Genomic DNA, 24105 nt, shown 5'->3' with positions numbered 1-24105 from the left:
CATAGCTGCACATTTTTCTTTCAGTTTGCAGATGAGGCACAGAGACACGACAGTACTTAGACTTGGGAAGCCATCCAGGTACTCTGATGAGGGTACATTAGGCAAAAAGCAGGATTTAGCACTGTGACCATTACCATAACGCTAGCAGTGCCAGTGAAATCGGAAATCAAGGACCAAACGCATCTTGGCTATATTTCTCCGGTCTACTGACTCCAAGAGGCTTTTCTCAGACCAATGCCACCGCTATTTAGCTGTTACTATCATTCATCTTCTGGATGCGCTGCTGTGCACTTCCTTCCCACAGAGGTTTTGCTGTAGATTGACCAGAACCAGTTAAGGTTTATTTAGGGTTCCTAAGAAAGTGAATAAAACCAATCCGGCTTTTTCAGGACAGCGCTGGAGAGGATGCGTGGAAATGCTGACTACATGAGTATGTCACGCCTCGGGAAGAAAGTGTATTACAATATTATCATGTACGGGCAGATGTGAAATGTTAGCCCGTGCTACAGCTCAGTCCCGCTCCCCTGGGTTTTCACAAGAGCCGCGACCAGAGATACAGCTTGACAGTGTCTGCTTGCAACTGCCCTGTCTCCCCTCTGCTCCTCACGTGCCCCAGCGTTCGCACCGCTCGTCCCTCGCCGAAGAGCTTTGCTGAGGGGGCCGGAGCCCCAGCGCTGGGCTTCACCCCGTCCCCTAGTGCCATAACGCGGGCAGCACCGTCCACGGGTGGGAGGCAGAAAGAGGGAACATGTGTAGGAAGTCTGGTGTGTTTATGCTTTTTTTTTTTCCTTTTTTTCTTTTTTTTTTTTTTTTGTGCAGAGCCAAACTGTGATGCTCTAGGGTGGGTCTCTCCATCTGGGAGAAATATGTGGGGAGAAAAAACGCAGGCGGGGAGGACGAGCTGCCCCCCGAGCGGGACCCGCTTCCCTCCAAAAGCGGCTCGGCCTCCCTCCCCAGCCCAGCTTGAGTTCATTTTCCTCAAATCACTTCCACATTTCCCCTGCCGTAATTATCAAATATTTTGTTTCTGACCTCACTTTTACGGAGGCCGCCGCAACCCGGGAATTCAGGCACCGTTTGTTTTCTGTCAACAGAGCTGGGGGGTTGCGAGTTGGGGGCTTTTGGTGGTTTTCAATGTCATTGCAATAAAAGAAAGGAAGGAAAGAAAAGGGGGAGAGGAGGAAAGATGGGAGGGAGGGAAGGGGGCTCCCGGGGGGCCCCGCCTGCGGCAGGCTGAGGGTCCCGGCCCGGCCGCAGCCCCCTCACCCCCGGGGGGGCCCGGCGGCCCCGCAACTTCCCTCCTCGCCCCGGTGCCACCTTCCGCGACCCCAGCAGCCCCCCCCCCGGCCCCGCGGCGAAAAAAACCCGGAGACCCCCCCACCCCCCCGGGTCCCCCCCTCGCCGCCCCCCTCCCCGGCCCGCCGCGAGGGGCCCCGCGCTTACCTCAGCTCGCAGGCGGGCGACGGCCATGAGGGCGCAGAGCAGCGGCAGAGTTTTCCAGATCTGCAAGAGAGGGGGGCGGTGAGCGCGGGGCCGGCGCCGCCAAACTTCCCGCCGGGCGGCCCCGCTGCTCACCATGCTGCGGGCGGCTGGCGGCACCGGCGGGGCAGGAGGTGAGGAGGAGGCTCCTTCCCCGGCTCCGGCTCGCTCGGGAAGGGAAGGGGAGGGCTCCCCCGCACCCCGGCCCGCCAGCCCGCGGCTCCACCCCCGGCCCGACCCCCGCCTCGGGGCCGGCTCCGCCCCGGCCCGCCGTGAGGGGGCGGCCCCCGCCCCGCGGCCGCTCCCGCTGCCGGGCCCGTCCGCGCCCCGCGGGGCAGCGCCCCGGCTCCGGAGGCCGAGGGGCGGCCAGGGGGCTGCCGAGGGGCTCGGGACCCCGGCCCAGCGTGGGGCTGGGGAGGGGGGTGCCGGCCCGCAGCGCCCGGCCTCGCAGCTTCGCTGCCCGTGGGGGGCCCTGAGCGGCGGGGACAGCCTGGCCAGGCGCAGCCACAGCGCGCCCCTCAGGGGGGTCGCAGCCGCCCCCCGCGCTGTGGCAAAACGGGGGAAACTGAGGCACGGGGTGGCTTCTCCGTGCGGGAGGAGCCGTACAAACCGTGCCCCTGAGGCCGCGCTGAGGTCCCGCCCGCGGCTGCAGGTGCCGTTGATGGGTGGAGGGGGGTTTGGAAAGGAGGGCTGAAGGCCACAGGTGTTAGGGCCTGGATGGCACTGGCTGAGCCCAGCACCCCACTGGGGTGTCGTGCCAGGCACAGAGGGACAAAATCCTGCCCAACATGCCTGGTGGTGCTCATTTGTGTATAAAAATCTCTTCATCTCCGAATTTCGGAAGCTTCCGCCAGCTGGAAGGCAGGACCCGACCGCAAGAGGGGCTGATTGCTCTGGGCACGTACAGAAATCTTTGTTACAGCAAGCAACGCCATGGCACCACTTGTCAAGGGCTTGTGCTCAAGTTTTGAGGTTGGTTGTAACCAAAAATGACACCGCTGGCTTTGAAATCCCATCTCGCCCCGTAACCAAGCATGCCCATAAGCCGTCTTTATCTTCTTGCCCTGCTTTATTCTATGCCCACAACACAGGCAGGCACCATGGGAGATGCTGGCGTGTGTCCCCTCATCGTTCACCGAGACCAAAGATCATTCCAGCATCCCGCTGGAAGGAGGAAACTCTGGGGAAGGGTTACCCTAGATCAGCCCACATCTGGTCTGTCTGTGGCAGCTGTGCCACTTTCCTGTGCTTCCTCAGGCTTCACTTCCTCACTCTCTTTTTAGGACTACTGTTACTAATTTTGCATTTATAAAGCATCCTCCCCAGCAAGTTCTGCTGCTGTCTGTACGTGATACTAGCCTATAAATCTATCCTGAAAAGAAGTCTAATTATTTCACTGCTGATGCCGAGCGATGTGGTTTTCATTGTCTTTTTTTTTTTTTTTAAACTCACCTTTCACAGTGCACCTCTTTGTTTTGGAGTCATTGATTGCCTTGCCTCATGACACAGCACAGGCAGAGCTATGGCTGAACTCAGCTGGCCTCTAGTTTGCAGAAGCATGGTAGGATCAGGTTCACCCTGAGTCACCCTGATGCTAGTGCCACGATAAGAAACTAACAAGTGGCAAATGATAAATACGTTTTAAAAGATTCATCGATTTCTCGCCTCTTGCCACCTGGCTCTGTGCAAGTGATGCTGCACAGGAGGCTCTCTATTTCCAGAGGGTAAAAGTGACTCATACCACTCGGGAACTGAGCACTAGTAGGGGTCTCCCAGCTCCCGCGTTCCCTCCCTGGTACCATGGGCAGTCACCTCATATAAGTGTGATTACCTACGGCACTGGCTTATATAGGACACCAGGAGCACGGTTTATTTTCTGTGTACTCAAAGGACTGAATTCGAAACACAAGGTAAAGGATTAAATCATCCATTCTGCGTTGGCGTTTAGGTACACAAGCTTTTTCCTTCAAGTTAGTTTTTATCATGTGGAAATGGTTAGAGGTGAAAACCAAAAAGCATCTCATGCAAGCATCAGAGAGCGTTACCACAGGAGGACAGGCACCCGTGAGGGGAGAGAGGCATTTGTACAGCCGCCCCCTTAAATCAGATAAAACTTTTGTGCGAGATGAGGCCTGAGAACAGTCCTTAGCCCTTTGCTGGAAAGATGACAGTGATAGAGCCAGAGTTGTTTGTGGAGGGTGGGTGTCTGCCATGTCAGGAAATGTATTGAGGCAGGGAAAAGGTGTCTTCTCTCTTCCGTCACAGGCAGCGCAAAACAATCTCGGCACAGACACCAGAGCCTTAACGCTGTGTACAAAGGCACACATTTTATAACCAAATACACAACACCTGACAAACCATTCACTTGTATTCCAAACCTTCACCATTTAAAACTGTAAACTGCAAAGGAGTAGTTTATACTGCCTGAATGCATAAGAAGTAAATCTGCCGGGAATCTTTGCTCTTTCGTGATGGACCCATAACAGGGAGCTTGAATCAGAAGCACTAGAACAAGGGGAAACAAGCGCATTTACAGTTGTGGCTTCAAGCTGTGGCTATAATGGATGTGGTAATTTATCATTGCTGGCTACACAACCAATGTAGTATCATAAAAAAGCTTTCAGCTAAAAGCTTCATTATAATGGTGAACGACGCCTGCTTGGAATTTTGAAGGTTGCAATGCTCTGGTGGGCCAAAGAAATTGGGAATCATTGCTGTACAGAGGAGATGTTATTCTATTACATGCATCAGTATTTCATTTCTGCTGACACTTACTTTCCAGTCACTGGTACTTCTAAAACAAACATTTTGTTGTACATACAGGATCGCAAATTTTGAGATAACATACACATACGCCCAAGTGGCCATGCAACTGAAATTCAGTAACAAGCTGTTGCCTGAGAAGCAGAAGTCTGGACTCATGCAAGTGTGTATCTCATGGGTGGATACATTCTCCTGTGTTTAATAAAGTGCAGGCTGCAGCTGAAGCTTTCTCCATTCTTGGGACGCTGTCAGCATCCCTCCCCTGGACTCTGGTGTCTCATGAGGTTTACTCTGAAGCCGCAGCCTCCCCCTTATTACAGCATGTGCACACATATACACCCAAGGTGATTGTGTAAGCCTCATTTCCCAGGGAAACGAGGCTAAACACGTGTCAATACATTACTTCTAAAGCTCTCACCCAGCCCTTGTGGCTACACCATGATATCACCCTCTCCACATTACCTCACTCCCACATCTCCACGTCCCACATCCCTCACATCTCCTCCTTCATCCCTGCCATACGAAACATCAACCCTAAGGGATGGCGTTGTGCTTGCAGCATTGTGCCGAAGCCAGTGACTGCCCTGCCTGCGCTGCATTTTAGGTGACAATTCAAGAAACCAAGTTGTTTGGCAAGTGGCCTTCATGATGGGGCAATAATCCATCCCGCTGAAGAACAGGAAATTTGCAGCGACATTATTTGGTGGACTTAGGAAGCCGGGTGTTATTTTTTGAATAGGAAATGCCTTAAGGTTGTAGCTAAGAAGGCTTAGCTTGTGTGAGACAGGAGACTTCTACATCATCTTGAGCTATGTGAGCAGTGACTCCTCACAGACCAGAGTAGAGGTCTGCACCAGCACCAGAGGAAAGGCTGAGGGACACCTGGGCTTTCCCAGCAGGAACAGGCCAGGACTGCAAGACGTGAGAGGGAAGCCTAGAGTGGGGTTACACCCACAAAGGTGCGGGCGTCAGACCCGAATGAATGTGAGGGTGACCACAAGGTTGGCGTGACAGTCCCCCGGGCTGTCACACATGGATCATGTGGACATCTCACCACCTTGGGTGAGAACTCAGGCCTGTAGCAGCCTTCTCCAGGTGTCCCCTGCCGTGGCAGTGCTGACTTACAGCACCCCCAGAGGGTGCCGTGTCCTGACCCCCCCGAGGAGCTTTACCAGCACCTTGCTCTCAGCCTGTGAGCGGGGAGCAGTGGGTCAGCAGGACGGAACGGTGCAGAATTAAGGAGGCAGCTTCCTAATTCCCAGAATTCCTGAATTCTGGGAAGCTGCTGGATGACTCTCGTTATCCCAGCTTCTGAGCTGCAGCACACCACCCAAACTCTTCAAGTTGAAATAGGATGGGCCTCTAGCGTCTGTGCACAGCTGGGTGAGCTAACTCAGGTCTAAGCCTTCTCTGGTTCAGGGAGCGTGACTCAGGAAGATACTTTTCCGGCCAAAATTCAAACTCAGGTAAGAAGTAAGTGTGATTAACCATGATGTGAGGATATACATGACACACAGATATGTTAAATCTCCTTTTTTTACAGTGCAGTTATTTCTTACGTCCATTTTACTCTCCTGTAGTTTGGTCACCTTCCAGCCTGCACTTTGTTAAATACTGCTGTTTTTTTCTGTTCTTCTAGCTCTGCTTTTTGCTTTGTTTTCTCAGATTTTTTAATTTTCTTTCTCACTGTGGTTTCCCCATTCCTTGCTCCTGCCCCACACTAATCGTGATGGCTTAAAGGTCTGTTTCAGACCCAATGTAGTAAAGTGCTGCACCTTCCCCCTCCCCATGCCCGCCCCCACCCCTACCCCCCCACCTCCATCTGAAGTCTTTATTTTGCAGGTTTTACTGAGGATATTGCTAACCAAAGGGCACACAAGTCTGGCACTGGCACTAGCAGGCTATGTGATTTGTGTAAAATGCATTCTCTAATGGTTAATGCATTTGATGGGCTTTTGAATATTCCATTAGCTACAGCAGTAAAATGTCTAAATACCTTTGACAGCCTGGCCCTTAAACTTTACCCCCGGTATCCTTTATTCAAGGTGAGGTTTTCTAACCTAAGACAAGCTCCCAAGGTGTCTTTTCCTCACAGACTTCATCCAGCCCCAGCAGCCAGGTGCAATAGCCCAGGCAAGCGGTGCCCACCAGGAATGGGCCCAGAACTGCACCCACGTCCAGCCTGTGTAACCATATCCACTCTGCATTTGCCACAGCCTGGCCAAGGGTAACTTGACATTCACTGTGACTCATAGACTCAAACTACGCTTCGTCCAAGTCATAGTGCGAGAAAGGAAAATCTGTCTCAAAACCTCAGTGTGGAAACACTCCCTCCATCCTGAACAGCATAACATGCTTCTGTCTCAGCATGTTCCTTGTGTGAGTTCACTCCAGCCACCGCCAGGCCGTGATGCGGCACAGGTAAGTGAAATACTCCTGATTTTGACTCTGCTATTGCATGTGCCCTTTGTAAAGAGGCTGAGGGCACAGGGCTTGTTCAGCCTGGAGAAATGACCCTGTTTGGAGCAGGAGGATAGACTAGAGACTTCTGAGATCCCTTCCAACCTGGATTATCCAATGAACTTGTTCTGTCCTATAAGTTTGCTGCTGCCTTCAAACTACAAGCACTCTCACAAAAGAACTCTTGCCCAGCCAGCAGACTGGTACTGACCCCTTAGGATGCTACTAGCCCATGGCCAAAAGGTCAGAGCTGAAAAATCCATTGGCTGTCCTCTGGAGACAAGGTCCTGTCAGCATTGCTGTGATTCCTTACCCACCGTGAACGTGGCTCACACAGCTGGAGCAGTAGCTGGCATGAAGGAAACAGAGTTCCCAGGCAGACCCATGGCCCCTGGAAGCCACCCTTCACCCCAGGTGGAATAAGAGCTGCCCCAGCTGCCAGATGTGTGCCTCCACCATTCCGTAGATGCTCGTTGGTCACAGAGATTGGATCATAAAGACTGCCCAGCCCATCCACTCTGGTGTAGAGGAGATGTGGCTTATCTGCTTAGAAAAGCAAGAACCTTATTCCAAATTTCATTAGCAAGACATCTGTACCCACAGTTATTTTGTGGGGTCCTAGCCTACGTGTTGCTGCCACAACTTGTTGGATTGGAGTCTGACCCCAGAAAGCCCCTCAGAGAGGTCTGGTAACGCAGCAGGCGACTGCAGGAGTCAAGCAAAATAAGCCTTAGGACTGGCATCAAGGTAAGGTTTGATGTCCATCGTACAGGCAGCTGAATGGGCCTGTACAATTCATAAGATGGATTTCCTACTGTGTAAAGCTACATCACAAACCAGCTTGCAGGTCCATACTGCCATGGAGATACACTTCAAGGCAGAGCCCCAACTTGCCTCCACACCTGCTAACGTCACATGCACTTCACAGCGCAGACTGTTAAATATGACATTATTCTCCAGAAGTGAGGAAACAATCATCACTGCTTTCCACTTCCTTGCCCATTATCTCCCTTATTTTGCAGACACATTCACTGAGAAGTTGCTAAGGTCGTTTTTGGCGGAGCACAGAGTCAAACCCAGGACTCTTCTGTGGCTACATGAAATTTCATCTGCTTTGTCCTTCTGCATCGCTGAGCTACAAAGGTCTGCTTGGCTCTGCCATGTTCCATGCAATAAGCCCGAGCACCCCAACAGGCTGTTGCTGTGGAACAGGCAGTTATGCCCCACCAACAAATCCTGATTCACACAATTATGAGCACTTTCTCCATCAGCTGAAACAGTAGGGGGTTTGTGCTCCTGAATGTAGCAGGAAATCAACCCAGGATGTCTTGAGCTCAGGCACAGGCCATTATAACCTATGAATTACATCGCAACAAAACACAAGTGTTCCACATGCCACTCACTTGTCTTACCTCAGTCGCTGCCATCACACAGGGGCAAGGTTAACGTTCGAATGAAACACCCAGCAAAATTTTCCAGAGGCATGTTAACACCTGCCATCCTGCTGTAAAGAAGCAGGCACTCTCTCTTCACCAACCAAGGGTCATCACTTGTGGCTTGGCTGTAGGACCCACAGCTTTTATTACCAAGTCAGAGAGCCAAATGCCAGAAGAGCCAGAGGGCATTTGGAGGGGATGTGTTGATTATCCCCCTTCCCACGCTCTCTCAGCAATGCCCCTCTCCCCTCCTTGCAGCATTTGAACCCCCCAGCAGATCCTGGCTCTCAGTACTGTTACAGGACTGTCAGAATGCATCTCGAACTTGCACTCTGTAGCCACCTACTCCTTACCCTTACATTGTACATATACAAAAACCTCTCATGGACTGTGCAGGTCAGGTGTACAGTTCAGAGGACACAAGTTCCTGGCTTCTCCTACTCACACTCTGAATAATTTTGCTAGCTATTTCTCATCCTCCAAGGATGGGCAACCCACTAGCATGGAATGTGCTCAAACACACTTAGCTATTTGTCCCAGCCCTTGGCAGAGCCTGGGATGCTTGCTAGAAGGCGTTCAGGAATTTTGCTGCCCAAAATTTATTTGAGCTGTGTGAGTAGTGCCTGGATCAATGGGGGCTGGGTGTGGAACAGCAGCTCTGTGAGTCACCAGAAGTCTGTGAGACCAGGAGAGGTCCACACAGCCTTCTTTAACTGTAGACTGTTGCAATGTTCAGTACACAAATTTGGGATAGCTGTTCTGGTGGCCTATATGAGAAATCTCGGGAGTTGGCAATGTAAGTTTGGACAGCTGATCTAGGACACAAACTTTAACTCAGGAACTCTTATAAAATGAGAAACTGCTCTGTTAAGCAAGAAAATGTGCAATGTGTTAGTAAACACAGCTCACCCTAGAGACTAGCTCTTGTCATTGCTTAGCAATGCTATGAAATCATTATTTCCCTCCCAGCCCTGGGCTAGGCAGTGGAAATCAAGGGGGTTTAGTTTTCGTCCATGCAGAGGTGCAATGCTTGTCTTCAACCAGAGCTATCATTGTGTAGGAGGTGCTAAGCACCCTCAGCTCCACCGCAGAGGCTAGCAAGCGCAGGTGCCGAGCACCTGCAAATCAGGCTGTCGCATTAGGTTGTAAGTGTGGAGAAAGTGTCTGTCCTTAAGACACTCATATTTGAGCATTTTGGCATTTAATTGCTGCAGCCAAGCTGCCCCCGTGGGTCAGGATTTATGCCTTTGACATGTGAGAAGAGGATAAAGAGCTGTAAACAAAGCCAATCCAAAGGAAAAAGTAATCGCTTTCAACCTGTGTGGGAGAAGAAAGATTTAGGATTGGAAATGTTAGTGTCAAAGTGCATAAGAATCTGTGATTGCAAACTGGACAAGTTGTCCCTGGAGAATGGAAACTGGAAGGGCAGGGTGGGCAAGTACTCACTATCTCTGGGCCAGTGCAGTGCTGCAGAGACCACTGAATGATGTTAGATGGTGAGGCGAAGGAGATGAGAGATTCCTCTCTGCCGGAACAATAGACTGGAAGAGATGAGCAAAGCAAGCCATGAGCAAAAGGAAAGGATGAAAGCACCATCAGAGGGCTTGGAAAGGGGGACAGGTAGGTTCCAGCTGGACAGCACTGATTTGGAGGGGCCTGCCTGGCACTGAGAGGCTGAGGGAGGGGACAGATTCATGATGGAAGTGTGGCATCTCCTCCTCAAATCCCAGCTGGGCAACCAACACTCGCAAGTACATTGACTTTAAAACTAGGGCACTCCCACCTTTAGAAATGGAGTCTGCTGGATCTGAACCTTTGACTGTGTTTAAATGTCTGTGTCCGTGAGTTCCCACAGCAAGAGGTGCAGCCATTTAGCCATAGCTCTGGTAGAGTCCAAAATGCTGAATAAAACCTCTCCACTGAACCCAGACCTCCAGTATCTTTCACAAGCTTGCATCTATCTCCATGTAGCAAGGTACGAGGTGATCTGCTCCACACAAAACATCTGGCTCGGCAGTTCTGGCTCCTGTGGGTGCCAGTTTGGTGGGAGAAGCTCGGCAGGCAGGTGACACAGGCAGGTCTGGATGGAGCCGTGTCTTGTAGCTCTGTCCCCATGCAAAGCTGTGCATGATGTACCAAGATCTGGCCAGAAGCTCTGGGGCAGGGGTGTTAGAGGCCTCTCCCGCCATCCCACTCCCCAGGAAATGCAAACCTGGCATTGGCCTGGCTCTGAGTTTGTGTCAAGCCTGGAAATGACAAATTAACATAAGCTGTGAATTTACATACTTTTCAGCCATTTATGGCCTTGTCTGCGCCTAAATAAAAGCCATGGTCCCTGGAAAAATTTGGGCCCATTTGTCAGTGAGGCATTCCAGAGAAAACATCACGTGTTCATTTCATGAAGTGAAATAAGATCTTTGTTCTGCACGCTTTTTTCCCCGCCTTTTTCTGAATGAGGCAGTTTTGTCCGGGGATTACAAGCCAATGTTCCAATCCCTCACAGACGTTTCCCATTATCAGAGCTGCCTCTTGTCCTCCAAATCGTTTTCCACAGGACTCCTGTAACTTAGGCTGGGAAACGAAGCCAAGAGCTCAGAAGAAAGGACCCTATTCCAGGCTGCTGACAAGACTGAAAAATGCTGCAGGGTGTTGGTGGGACCACCCAGCCTGAAGCATCCTCAGCAGGGGAGCAGCTGAAAAAGATGCTAGTGGTGGGAGGACGCTCACTGTACTGTACAGCCGTTTGAACAGCTTGGTAAATTAACTTTGATGACGTATAATCGCACTGGGTGGAATTGGCTGTAGAGAGTGGTGGTAGACAACTGCAACTGATGATTAACTCTGCAGTGTGCAGCACAAAGGGCCTTTGTGTTGTGCCCTTGAGACCTACTCAGATTTTGTGAGACGCCCCTGTTTAGGGGTCAAATTGCCCTTGCTGTAGAAAACTACCAAAGGGGGGGGTGGAGGAAGGGAAGGAAAACTCAAGTAAGGCTTTCTGTTTGGATTCTTCTTCTTCCCTCTCAAACCATCATCCTCTGCTGGGGGTGGTGGGAACCACATGTGTGGAGCTGGACCACCCACTTACTGCACAGACCTGAGCAGCTCCCTTCCTGCAAACACAAACCAGCCACTGGAATGGCATCAGGCTCTGCTCTGCACACTCCCCAGCCCATCAAGCTCAGCTGCAGAGGAGGTCATCAGGCTGGAAGGGCCCATCTGAAGAACCCATGAAGCCCCTTTCTGCATCCTCACATAACTTTGACATCCTTGGGGTCTTCTGCTGAAGCTTCTTCAAACATGATCTCATCTCTGCCCTGAGAAGGAAAGTTTGCAATGCCTTATTTTGTGTTTGTGAGAAAGTTAAGAATCCACTAGATGAGAACTATCCAGAAATGAATTTAAGTTCCCTACAGCATACACTTAGGGCCCCTTCCAGCCAACGTAACTCTAGGAACCGAAATAAAGCTACAGCAGAGATGTAAAACATACAACCACATCTTATATTGCTGCAGGAAGATTTGCCAGGACTCCTCTGTCAGCACCCTAACCAGGAAGGACTGGGGTTCTGTTGATCCATGAGCAAGGGCTGCCCTAGGACAAGGGAACTCTGGGCAGAGATATACTATTCCCAGGGCTGTATTTTGCATTTTATCAGGCTATTCTGGGAAGAAAAAGGCATAGGCAGGCCTGGTTTCCAGGATCAGAGCTCATGACCCCTACCTTTTGGACCAGACCTCATTTCATCTGGCTTGATGAGTTTGATTTATTCTCACTTGCAAGCCCCGTGATTTCAGCAAAAGTCTCACCAACTCCAGATAAATGCTCCATGCACCTGGTTAGATGGTGAAAGATGGAGAGCAACTACTTCCTTGGCAGCTGTTTGCAGAGCTGAACTGACTTAAAGTGAAAGGGATGTGGTCTGAGCACTCTGCTCCATGGGTATTTGGGCGGTCCTGCAGAGTCACAGGAATGCTGTCTCGGGAGTGATCTTGGTGGCCGTGTAGTTCAGCCTCCTGGACCTAAAGCAGGGCTACCGCCAACATGTGTTTGGCTGACCATGCCTCTGCCTAGCCAAGTCTTGACAGTCTCTGCAGATGGGGAGTTCATCACCTCCCTGGGCACCTGTTGCAGTGTCACACCACTGCCCCAGTGAAGCCTTTAGTCTTCACCCACCAGCCCTAAACTTACCCTTACCCCTGCCTGTGTCCCCAGACATGGGGTTCCTTGGTGTCTGTGGGGATCTCCATGTGTAGGAGATCAGTGATCTAAAATGGAGCTGTTGGAACCGCATAGATCTTGGCCATAGATGACCTAAGTCACTGCCAAAGACTCTGGCGCTACAGTCTACTCGACATCAGGAATTAGCTTGAATTTAGGCTATGGCTCCAAATTAGGAGCCATGGTCATTATATACTTTTGTATTCAGGCATTAATAGTGTAAACTTGCTGCAAAAAAAAAATAATCCAAAATGCCGACTGAAAATGCGTAACTAACTACATTAATTCTTTTCTACAAATCCCTTCACTTGCATTTCTTTCGTTAATAGTGGATAAACAGGCATTTGGCTGCACAAAGCCACCTCCTGCTCCCATTCTCCTGCACTGACCAGGCATAAGGTTAGTTCAAGACCTCTGTTTTTGGGGGGGGTTGGTTTTGGTTTTGTTTTTTGAGCACAGATACAGCAAAGAAAGGAAATGGCAAATTTAGCTAAGACTAATGGTATACTGCTTCATCTAGCTGATTTTCTCTCCCCTTCGGGGATCATATCTTGTTCATTCATTTCTTGCAAACATTGTATTGCAATGGTAAGGTAAACAAAATTAAAAACAACCTAGTTACATTGTTCGGTCATTGCAAAGATCAGACATTTTCCCCAAAGCAATGGTGATTTTTCCTTGGCTGCCAAGAAACACTGCCCGAGTGAAATCTGTTCTGAACAGATGAGACACTCTGGTAAGAAGGTGATAGATCATTTGTCAGTTCATACATGTTTGAGGAGAGATACAAGACGCCCAAGGAGAGACACCAGCTATTGCAATCTAGAAGCAAGAAGAGGGAATAGGGAAAAGGGGGGAAAACCGGAAGGAAATACTGATGTTTGTAAAAAAAGGTGACAGAACTGAGGCACGTAAACTGGGAGAATTCGGATCTGGAGGGATGCATCAGAGAGTGTGAAGATAGGACAGCTGGTAAAATCCATGGAAAGGAAAGAATTAAGTTTTATCTGTCCTTCAGGGAGAGAGTGATACCTGGTGAAGTACGAGGATAGTTAACAGAATGAGATCACACATGACCTACCTGCACGGGATCTTTTTCTTTCATAGAAATAGTGTTTTCTTACATTTCAATGTCTTAATCACTACTCTGTGGACAAAAGTTTGAGGCTGGGGTCTTGCTGTCCTTTCGGGGTGCACAGCGCACATGCAAGAGAGCCACGCTGATATCCAGGGAGCTCTGTCAGGCGTAGCCTGGAGGTACAGCCCTGGCAAAGCCGTTTGCAGAACACCTTCCACGGCTCCCTCAGTTCGGGAGGACACCTCTGATAACACATTGGTGAGGCAGAACAAGAGCGGGGGGTATTCACAGATGTTTTTGATCCTGGGCAGAGGCTCAGCTTCTGTAAATCTCAGAAACACTGGACTAGGCAGATAGCAAGACAGCAGAGGGCACACTGCAATCACTGCAGGTACTGGTTGGCTCCGGAGCAGCCTGTGGTTAGACCATACAGCAAGCGCACACAGATGTCTCCTGATGTACCTGCTCAGGGAAGAAGGTGAGTGTGTCACCCAGAGGAGACAGACATCAGCCCACAGAAAAGGAGAGGGAAGAGAAAAGCACGTGGGGAGCAAGGGTGTCCTAGCTGAGGTGACAGCACACAGGCTGGTAGAGGCCATGTGTGGAGGTCTTGAGGAGCAATGGATGTGAGGGGGTCACTTGGGGTTTCACTGCAATGCAACAGACAATCTGAAATAACCTTCCGTGTCCTGATGGTTCAAAGCATTTCAACTTTGCAAGATTATCATCTGTCCTGTCTTCTAAAACAATAAGAAAATCCCCAAACCAGCACAAACAACAAACCCACAAGCCGTGGTACCAGATGGGTACCCACTAAGAACAGCAGTGGGGTTGGAGCCTTCACCAACAGGGAGTGACAGCCTCTGTACGCAGAGCAGCAGGAGGAGAGAATGCTGCCCGTGTGCTGACAGCATGTCCCACCAAGGCTGGTGGGCAGCAGATGGGTGGCTGCTGCCCAGCACTCCCAGTGACAGCATGGCCCAGCCCTAGCTTCCCAGTCTGATTCCTTCATTGCTGCCTTGCCCTGGTCCTTCCTGTACCCAGGGCTGGTTTCTCATCCCAGTCCCATTTTCTCTCTGGTCACTGCCTCCAATCCTCAGAACTGCCCCCTGCTTCCTTTCTCCACCTAACCCTAACGCACCTGCCTACTTCCAGCTTTGAGGCTCAGTCTCCTTCCTCTTCTCCCTGGTATTCCCCCAAACATCCATCTCTCGCCCCCGGCTCCATCCTGCAGCTCCTTGTCCAGTCACCCAACCTTCCCAGTCTCTTTCTTCAGGCTTTCCACAGCTCCTCCACCTCAGCTGCTTCTGGCTGTGTCTCCCCACCCCCAGTCTGATCTCCCCCAGTAGCTCATATCCTACTGTTCCTGTCCTACACATCCCTGGTCACCCTTTGCCACCCCCAGTCCCTGCCTCCTCCCTATTTTGGGCCCAGGAGGCTTGTCCCCAATACAATCCCTTCTGGTCCTTGCCACGGTGTTCTGCATTGCAGCTAAATGCCTTTCCTTCTCCAAGCTTCTTGAGCAGCTGGCAAAGGCATCCGAAGAGCATAGAAATAACAGGCTCCCTGCCTCTAGCTGGGAATCAAACTGGCAAACTCATCCACCCTGTGAAGAAACTCATGCTGCTGTCCTCACCCAAAGCAAAGAAGCTCAGAGCTGGTACCCACGTACCCGCCCAGCGTGCTGGAAGAGTGAAGGCCATCTCAGCGGCCTTCGCCTGGTGTGATGACATGGAGATACGGACATTGTAGTTCCTTCTCAGACACAGCTCCATTGTACCTTCTTATCCTTGGTTGCTCAAACAAAATATTGCTCTGTAGTGGAAATGCCTCATTTTAGTGTTTGTGCATGGAAACATAACAAAGCAAAGCCCTCTCAAGACAACAAGCCTTGTATCCCTGGGAAAAGCAATAGATGATCTATGCAGAAATGTACATCCTCAGGTCATCTCCTGATGGGACATGGGAAAGGCTGTGAAACCTGGTGGCTGAAGTCTTGTGTTTCTAATGAAGGTACTTAACATCAACTGACCTTCCTGACAGACAGGTAAGGTTGCACCAAAGCTTCCCATCATTTTACAGCCCTGTGGAGTGTAGAAAACACAAGCTAAAGCCATTTGTTTCCCCTTCCACACTGCTGGCAAGGCTGATCTCAGTAAAATAAAGGCAGAAGGAAGTGGGTTGGAGCTGGGAAGGCTGAGTACAGCAGGAGAGAGAAAAAAGTTGTGGCTAAAGAGTTCGGCCAAGGCTGGGACAAAGGAAAGGAAGAGGAGGAGGGGACAGACATTTTTTGGGAACATACCAGACTCCATCTGAAAAAATAACTGCTACTTCTCCCCCATAACAGCCTTTTGGAGCATTTTCTGCAAAAGAAAAAACATTCCAATAGGCACATTTTTTTCTTTCCTTAGAAATCTGACTGTTGGTAGAGCCAACAAGACAACCCCTCACTTACAGCGTATTACAAAACCCTGTCAGCTCCCAGCTGCCAAACATTCACCGTTTGTTTGTACTGAAATTTTCCATTCTTACCCTCCGTCTCAGACATGTATTTCCTTTTAAGTTCTTACAGAAATAGCATCTTTGCTTTCTGAAAATGGGCTTGGGAAAAGAATAGTTTTAACAGCACAGACTTGTTCTTCCAACCATTCCAGAAAGGAGTAAGAATTCAGGGAGCTGAAGCAAGAACTTTAGATGAGAGACAAGTCATCCCCTTCATTTTTTTTCTTTCAAGATCCTCAGCTGACCATATCAGACCCCTCAGGAAAATGTGTTTGGATTTATCAGCACAAATACCAGTCTTTCTGGGCTACAGCTAACTGGTTGCTGTGGCCAAACGGTAGAAATAACCAGTGGACCCTGGCTGAAAACTGGATCCTGATTTCTTTGATTTTACAGAGAAGTTCACGCTCCTAAGTCTTGACAGCCTGGCACATTCCTTTGGATAAAATAAAAAAGCTCCTCCCCGACCCTTTTGTGACTTTCTTGTGATACTTGCCGTGTTGAGGCAAGACTATGAAGTCTGGCAGGCTACTTAAGTCAGGGAGACAGAGATAAGTTACTTTTTTTTTTTTTTTTTTAATGTGGTCTCATGAAAATCTGTTCAGATTTTGGGTTGAAGTACAAAATGTCACAAATTTCCATTTCCCATCTGTGACTGGCACAGCACAGCTTGTGGTTCTGGCCACTTGCCATAACTCCCTGACAGTTTTACTGCCATGTGCAAGTTCTGGCCCTGTGTCCTGCTCCATCACTTTCCAGAGAACTTCAGTCCAGCTGATCTATTGCCAGCAGAGAAGATGGGGCCAAATGTGATACAGGGAAGCTCTTTGATGGCTCGTGTCTAGGTGCGTGTGTATTTCTCTCCCAACCAAAACGAAGTGTTGGATTACTAGAACATTGGCCCACAGTATCCATGTACCCAGCAGGGGCTGGTATGGACTGGATGAGTGGACTGCAGAGTGAGTGAAAAACAGGCTGGACAGGTGAGTTTAAAGCATAGAAGTCAACACTCCAAAGTGTAACAGGAAGGCAGTTATGAGTAACATTCCTCAGGGGGTCAATACCGGGACCCATACCATTTAACATCCTCACCTACAGGAGGAAAAAGAGGCAGAGAACTCCTTAACGAGTTCACAGATGACATCGAACTCGGCGAAGTGGTGGCCATGCTGGAGGGCAGTGCTGCCGTTCAGGGCCTATGTAGGCTGGAGGAGCGGGCTGGCAGAAACCACATGAAGTTCAACAATGACAAATGCACTTGCACTGCTTGCAAAGCTCCCATTCCCAGCAGAAGCTGCTGGTGTCTAGAAAACACCTTTGCAGAAAAAGACCTTAGGCTCCCAGGAGACTAGTAGTTGAACAAGGCTCAGAAGTGCACCTCAGCAGCAATTTAGGCCACATGCACACTGGACTGCAGAAGCAAGAGAGCAAGCCAAGGGAAGGGTTTATTTCCCTTTATTCAACAATCATGAGGCTGCATCTGGGCCCTTGTTTCCAGTTCTGGTCTACCCAGAGCATGAGTGATATTGATGTGCTGAATGCGGTCCACCAAGAAGATCAGGGATCTGGAGTGCTTAATGTACAAGGAGAAGCTGAGGGACCTGGGTTTGTTTATACTGGAGAAGATAAGGTTGTGGGGGACCTGCTTGCTGTCTGTGACTAAAGAGAGGGTTATGAGAATGTCAGACTCTTCACAGAGATCCAAGCTGAAAGGATGAGAGGCAATGGATGTAGTTCGCAGCAAAGGAAATTCCAACTAGATTTAACAACAAAAAAAATGTTGATGGATTTTTTTGGCAGTGTGAAGGGGTTCAGCATTGGTATTGATGCCTAGAGAGACTGGGGAATCTCCTCCCTTGGAGATTTTAGGACTCATCTGGCCCTGAGCAGCTCTCTCTAACATTAGAATTAGCCCTGCTGGGAGTGAGGGGTGGATTAGAGACCTCCAGAGGTTTCTTCCCACCCACGCTGCTCTCTGATTCTGTGAATATGTGCAACTGTAGGACCTCACAAACAACAGGACTGAGATTTGCTTAAACAGCCGGGGTTTTATAGTTGTGGTTTGCCTAGGGTAGGAGACAAGCACATGGCTACAGCTGGGTAACCCATAACTCAAAGGCACAAAACTTCACACAGCTCCTGCTGTCTCCAGCATTCAACTTGTACTTGATGAAAGCCTTGATTTTCAGAAAGTAAATATGGAGCATTCATCCCTCCCGCTGCTAGTTTGTGCTGCATCCTCAGCCAGTGCTGCATGGTCACCTGTCTGCTGTGAGTAATCTGGTCACTGGGTCTCACAACCATTCTTGCCAGAGTGGGCTGAACAAAGTCACCTCAGGGGTTATAACCTGGAGTGGTTAATGCATATTCCCAGACTCATTCCCCTTGTGTGGCAACCATTCTGGGGATGTGGACCCCCTTTCCCACCAACTTTGTCCCCTAAAACCAGTACCTGAGACATCTGAGCCCCCTCAGATAAGTAACCCCAATCTCTGGGACCTCAGCCTGTAGATACCTGTTGGCTAAACCCTTCAAAGACAGTGCAGCAGGATGAAAACAGAAGAAGTTTCACAGGGGAATTCCTTAATCTCACAAAACAGCTTACATTCCTTAATGTCCTAAAATGTTAACACCACAGACCTTTGGAAACCACAAAAGCCCCATGAGGCACTGATATTTTTGGTGAGCCTGGCACTTTAGGATGGGCCAGGACCAGCTTGTCTTTTGCAAATGCAAAATGTGCAAATGTGATGCTGCTTAGCCCAATCTTAAATAAAGCTCTCTTTTCTCCTCCCTGCATGCTCAGGTTGGAGACTGAGATTGCACAGTCCTGCTGGCCATCTCCCTCCCCTTGCAAAATTGAAGTATTTCTGTTAGGGTGTGCTGAAAATTGGAACACAGCTGGGACCAATGCAAAATATTGTTTGGTGGTCAAAGGGAAGATAAAACCCTTACCTCTTTCTTCTGACACCTGTTCTAGCTGAAGAGCCATCCTTGCTTCAGCGTTTGTTTGTTCCCTTGTGGAGGTGTGGGAAATTTGAGGGCTTCATGTTGGCCTTTCAGAAAAACATAGGAGTTGGCAAAGTTTTTCTTCTGTCTTTCAGTCTTTGGTTCTAGCTGGGTGACATTTTCCATCTTTTGGTCTGAAACCACAGGTTTCTTTGAATTAACCAATGTCAAAATTCATAGAATCATAGAATCATTTAGGTTGGAAAAGACCTTTAAGATAATTGAGTCCAACTGTAAACCTTACACTGCCAAGTCCCACTAAACCATGTCCCTAAATTGCAGGAGTCAGTCTGACAGTTTTGATACCGCATCAAACGCCCGCAGTCTTGCACTGTCTTAGCAGCCATTGCCCTCAGCAAACAGTGATCAGCACTGAATTAAGCCAACATTTCAAGCCTTCCTCCCACCTCACGGCTCAGTTCATCTCCACTCACACACACGTATGCAAACAAAAGGAAACGGGATCCCAGAATCACTTGCCGAGTCTCTCTTAGAATTCACCTCCCCACGTTTACATCCCATCTACAAATGGAAAAAAGCTCAGAGCACGATGTATGCTGCCATTTGATTCAAATAAGGGGCAGCTGGAGGAGGTAGTGGACAGAAGAGGAAGAGCTTGCCATTGCATTTGAACTCTAGTGTGTCATTTAGTGAGAACAGCCCATGTGGTATAAACGGCCTCCCTGCTAGGGACCACATTTCTCAGGCCACCGCAGAAATTGTAGATGATAACAAGTATTAATGGTACAACAATTCTGTGCATGTCTCTGACAATAGCTGGCTCCCAGCTCCTCATGGTCCCCACACATGACACAGTAATCACACAGACAGCACATGACATCCCAGGGGCTTCTCCTGAAACATCTCATCCCACTGTCTTTATCTGAAGAACTGCAGGCGTCGTTGGATACCAAGTGAATACCGCCTTCGTGGTGTTCAACGCAGTGCCAGAAAAGTTGTTAGGTAATGGCATAGCCAAGCAAAAGCTACCTTTTAACAATAATTCATGGTAAGAAGGCTGTGGCATCTCTTCTATGGAGTGCATCAATTGTCAGCTGCTGCCAACAACACAAACAACGGTTCTCTTGCCATCTTGTTTCTGTTTGCTCACGAACGCCCAGTATTTCCTCCTTTCTCCCTGTGCTTTCACACCATGCCAAAAAATTACATTTTGGTTTGCTTTCTTTTTATAAAGTGCTATAGCAAAATGCTCTCTACCCATCTTTTTTCAGGTCCTCTGTATCCATTTTGCTAGGAATCACTGTTTCTCCTTACCTTTCGGCCTTAGTCTTTTCTCTGCAGACAATGTTTTTTTCATTCCAAAAGTCTGTGATAGCCAAGGAAGCTTGTTATTCTTGTGCAGGTCACTCTGCTCTCTTTGCTTCTTTTTAAAATCCAGCACATCCCACACTCTGCTTCTCTTGCTATTTTTAATAACTTATTTGTAGACATTGTTAAGTGTTGGACTATCACTACGGATTCCTTCCTCAAACTCTTCCTCCTTTTTTTTTCCTATTCTGTAAGAAATTTCAAGAAGGAAGATATGCTAGAAGAACTTGTCTTCCCTTGTTACAATTTCACTTTCAGATTGAATCTTTTTAGTTTTAGAATGATGTGCTAATGACTTGGTGGTACAGGAGCATGAGGCTTGTGAAGAACATCTCCTGGGGGACTGTGGATCACTTGCCACGTTAGCCTGGGGTCCAGGATGTGCCAGAGAAAACTCTGACATCCAGACAATGGCAAACAGGTGCTTGTCTAGGAACACAGTTTCGCAGCACTGGCTTCAGTTCATCCATACGCTACCAGAGCTCCCTCCTACTACTTTAACTTTCTGACATGGTATTTTCTTGGCTTTTGCTGATTTAGCCTGATTTCCAAGCAATTGCTTTGGAGGTCTTGTTCAAGGTTTCCTTGCCACTACCCCTTCTTAGTTTTCCTCATTTATACCCTTTCCCAATTCATAAGGCGTGCATTTATGCTGCTCATGGTATAAATATTGATAGGTATGTCAATATTACTTGTGCAGCTGCTGACTTCTCGGGGGAAGTTGCTGTTCATTAGCTGCTTTCTTTATTTTGAATTAAATCTGAAGTCTCCTCTTTCTGCAGCGTGGACAAAATAATTCAGTTTCTCTGGTGGATTTGCATTTTGCTGTGACTCAGTTTCGGGCTGCACTCTCTGCTGCCTGTAGGTAATGCTATTAGGGGGGGTTTGTCATGTTTTTCATTGGGTCTGTCATGCGTAAGAATGTCATCAAGAGTGACTCCCACTCTTCACTGGCTTTGTGTTATTTCATGAATCTTTTGGGGGTTATCTCCAGGATAGGCAGCATTTTAAGAGGCAGCCACTTGAAATGCTGTCTTCCCAAAGTCATTAACACCCTGCTTTTTTGGCCCAGCCTGAGCTGCTAGTGCCCAGATGGAGCAGTTAGTACATGAAGTATATTTGCTGTAGAGAGCAGATAGGTGATCTCATCCTGGGTGCGTGAAGAGCAATTTTTTCTCTTACTTTCTTTGTCTCTCAATAGTCTATGCAGCTATAGATTATAATATGATATAATCTCTCTTTCCCTGTGGTTATCGAGCAAAATCATTCCAATATTTCTTCCACCCACTTAGCTGTCTTCAGCTGCGGCACAGGCTCTGCCCCTCAGTCTTTTCTGAGTCTTGCCAGTGGTGGGTGACATGGTGCATGTTCTTCTGGCTTCATAATTTTAGGCAGCCACTGCTTTCTTGCAGGGAGGGGTTGTACCGGCCAGGGAATCCCAAGGGAGCCTGGGGTGTCATCCCCAATGATTCCTGCTGATTCAGTTCCCCTGCAGCAGAGGGGAAATAATCCATCATCCCCCACCACAGCACAGCTCCATTGCTGGACAAGTGCCCCTGCCCCAGCCTGGCAGCCTCAATGAAACCATGGCAGGAAGCAGCAGTGCCCAAAGTGATGAGGCAAGCCCGGGGCTCAGCTGGGGAGTCGAGACCCCGAGGCAGGCTCAGGGCTCCCATCAGCAGGGTACCCCTGGCATGAACACAGCCATGGCACAGCTCAGGTGGGGGCCAAGCGTGAGAGAGCTGTGACTTACAAGTGGTTCCTGGGCTAAGGAGCAGGGACTGCCCAGAAAAGCGTCTCAGCAGAGCTATGCAGGGGATCCTCCACAAAAACTTCTTCCAATTCTTTTTTTCCTCACCAGCTCTGACCAGCTAGCTGGTCTGGAGCTGCCAGCCAAAATGCTAGAAGGTAGAGAGTGCACTCAGGGCCCTGACAAACTGTTCATGAGGTATGTGTTTTCCACTCCATCCCCTGCCTTCAAAATCCAGGAAAACATTTGTTTCTCTCTACTGTGAGGCAAGCTTTAAGATTTTTTGTCAGATTTCAGGGAGTGAAGGCTTTTGGTACCAGGATTAGGTTTGTTGGCATTTCTATAGCACAGAACTGGAGATATTTGACATGTTGACGTACACCTGCATGAAACACTGCATTTCCCTGCTGTGCCAAATGCGAGTCTCTGCATCCTGCCAGTCTCACAGAGCTGTTCACAGGGTGGCTTGGGCTGTGCTTCTCCTTTACTCTGTCCCAGGGTGGTGGCTGGCCTGTGCCCCCACGGGAAGATACAGTGTCAACAGCGTGTCTTCTAAGCCCTGTTACCAGAATTCGAGATGCCTCACCGCTTTTCTCCTGCTCTGCACCATGTCAGGAGTGCAGTGTCACTGCTGCTGAATTGGTGTCCTCAGAGGTGCTCTGCAGTCACACGTGTGGGTAGGGCCAGGTACCCCTCCACCTGCTCCAATGACAAGCTCTCGCCTGGACTCCCAAGAGCCAGGCCTGCTGGTTGCTTCGTGCAGTGCAATGCGTCTCACCGACATCCTGCTGACATCTCTCTGCTGCACACTTCGCTTTAATTGCTGGGTGTAGCTCGGGCCCTCCGCTTCCTCCCTCCTCTCTCAGCAATGCCCATGGCACTCTGCTGTCCTTGGCTCTCTGTTTTATGGGGTACCACCACTCCACATTCTTCTAGATGCCTGTGCTCTCTGACCCCCTTCTGTTCAAGTGCTAAATAGCTCTTCCGTCACTAATTTTCTCTGTGCCCCTTTCTGGTTTGACCCTGTTAAGACCTTCTCCTTCAGCACTGTCCATTGCTGCCTGTCACAGCAGTTTTCCTTATAGCCTCAGCAACCCACTCACCACCAGGCTTATCCTGCCAGTTTGGTTTTTTCTCCTGGATAATATGTGTTTGGGCAGAAATGTTTTCTTTTGGAGAGCTTCCCTACATGCGCCATTCCCCTCCAGACCCCTGGTCACACTCTCCTCCTCCCAGGACCCTGCTCTCACCCTCTGCCCTTGCAGACATCCCCTGTTTGTGTTTCCCCCTCTTCAGGAGCACCCATCCAAGCTCTCCTCTGCTCCAGTCTTCTTCACTCCATGGCAAGGAGCCGTGGGGACAGCTGGGGAGGGGAGTCAGCAAGTTGGGGTCCAGATCAGGTCTGGGGGCAGTAGCATCCATTCCCCATCACATCCCTCTGTCCACATTTTGTTATGCTCTGGACACCTTCTTTTGCACTTTTTCTCTACCAGCTCCTCCCATCTGTGCTTTGCTCCCTTCCAGTCATTTCCCTCTGAGCTTGCTTTGTCTCCTGTCCATTTGCCCTAAGTTTCTCACCAGTTCTCAGCCCACAAAGCGTTCAGCTCCAGCCCACCTCTTTTGCCGTCTTTCCAGAAATCCCCCGTTCCCCTGCTCTGCTACCCTCTGTGCCTTCCACTTATCTCCTGCTCCTCTCTTGTGCCTGCATTTCTGCCCATGTCAAGCAGGGAGCCAGCATCTTACCGCCTATTACTCAGAGGATATTTACATGTGGGTTGCCAGCAGCCGAAGCCATCCTGCTCCTGCACCTCTCCCCATCATTGCATGGCTGGGCAGCCACTCAGAACAGGACACTCACCCTGTGGACACTTCCTCTCATGCCAGTTCCACGTGGAAGGATAAGAGGTGTTCAGAAGCCCCCAAGGGAGCAGAAGTGAAGTGGGACAGCCCCTTTTGTCAGCACTGCAGCATCAGAGTAGCTAAACAGGACCACACCCCACACCCCAGCACCATCAGTGACAAGGGGATACTATTTGGTTTCTTTGAGCAGCCTGATGACTGTCACAGGTCTGCCTTGCAGG

At 49.5% G+C, this 24105-nt stretch overlaps 1 protein-coding gene across 1 annotated transcript in view; it reads right to left on the bottom strand.

Moving 5' to 3' along the window:
- FSTL1 (follistatin like 1) overlaps positions 1-1704 on the bottom strand; it is a 53758-nt gene extending 52054 nt beyond the window's left edge. Inside the window, exons 1-2 of the mRNA XM_040595683.1 lie at positions 1576-1704; positions 1444-1503 (exon numbers count right to left, since the gene is read on the bottom strand). Coding sequence (XP_040451617.1) covers positions 1444-1503; positions 1576-1578 — 63 coding nt within the window. The 5' untranslated portion in view covers positions 1579-1704. The remainder of the gene's footprint in view (positions 1-1443; positions 1504-1575) is intronic.
- Between the last annotated feature and the right edge of the window lie 22401 nt (positions 1705-24105).

Source organism: Falco naumanni, chromosome 5, assembly GCF_017639655.2.
Source record: "Falco naumanni isolate bFalNau1 chromosome 5, bFalNau1.pat, whole genome shotgun sequence".
In the NCBI taxonomy this organism is placed as follows: Eukaryota; Metazoa; Chordata; class Aves; order Falconiformes; family Falconidae; genus Falco; species Falco naumanni.
The sequence above is the reverse complement of the archived record's forward strand: the minus strand, read 5'-3'. Positions and strand labels throughout refer to the sequence as shown.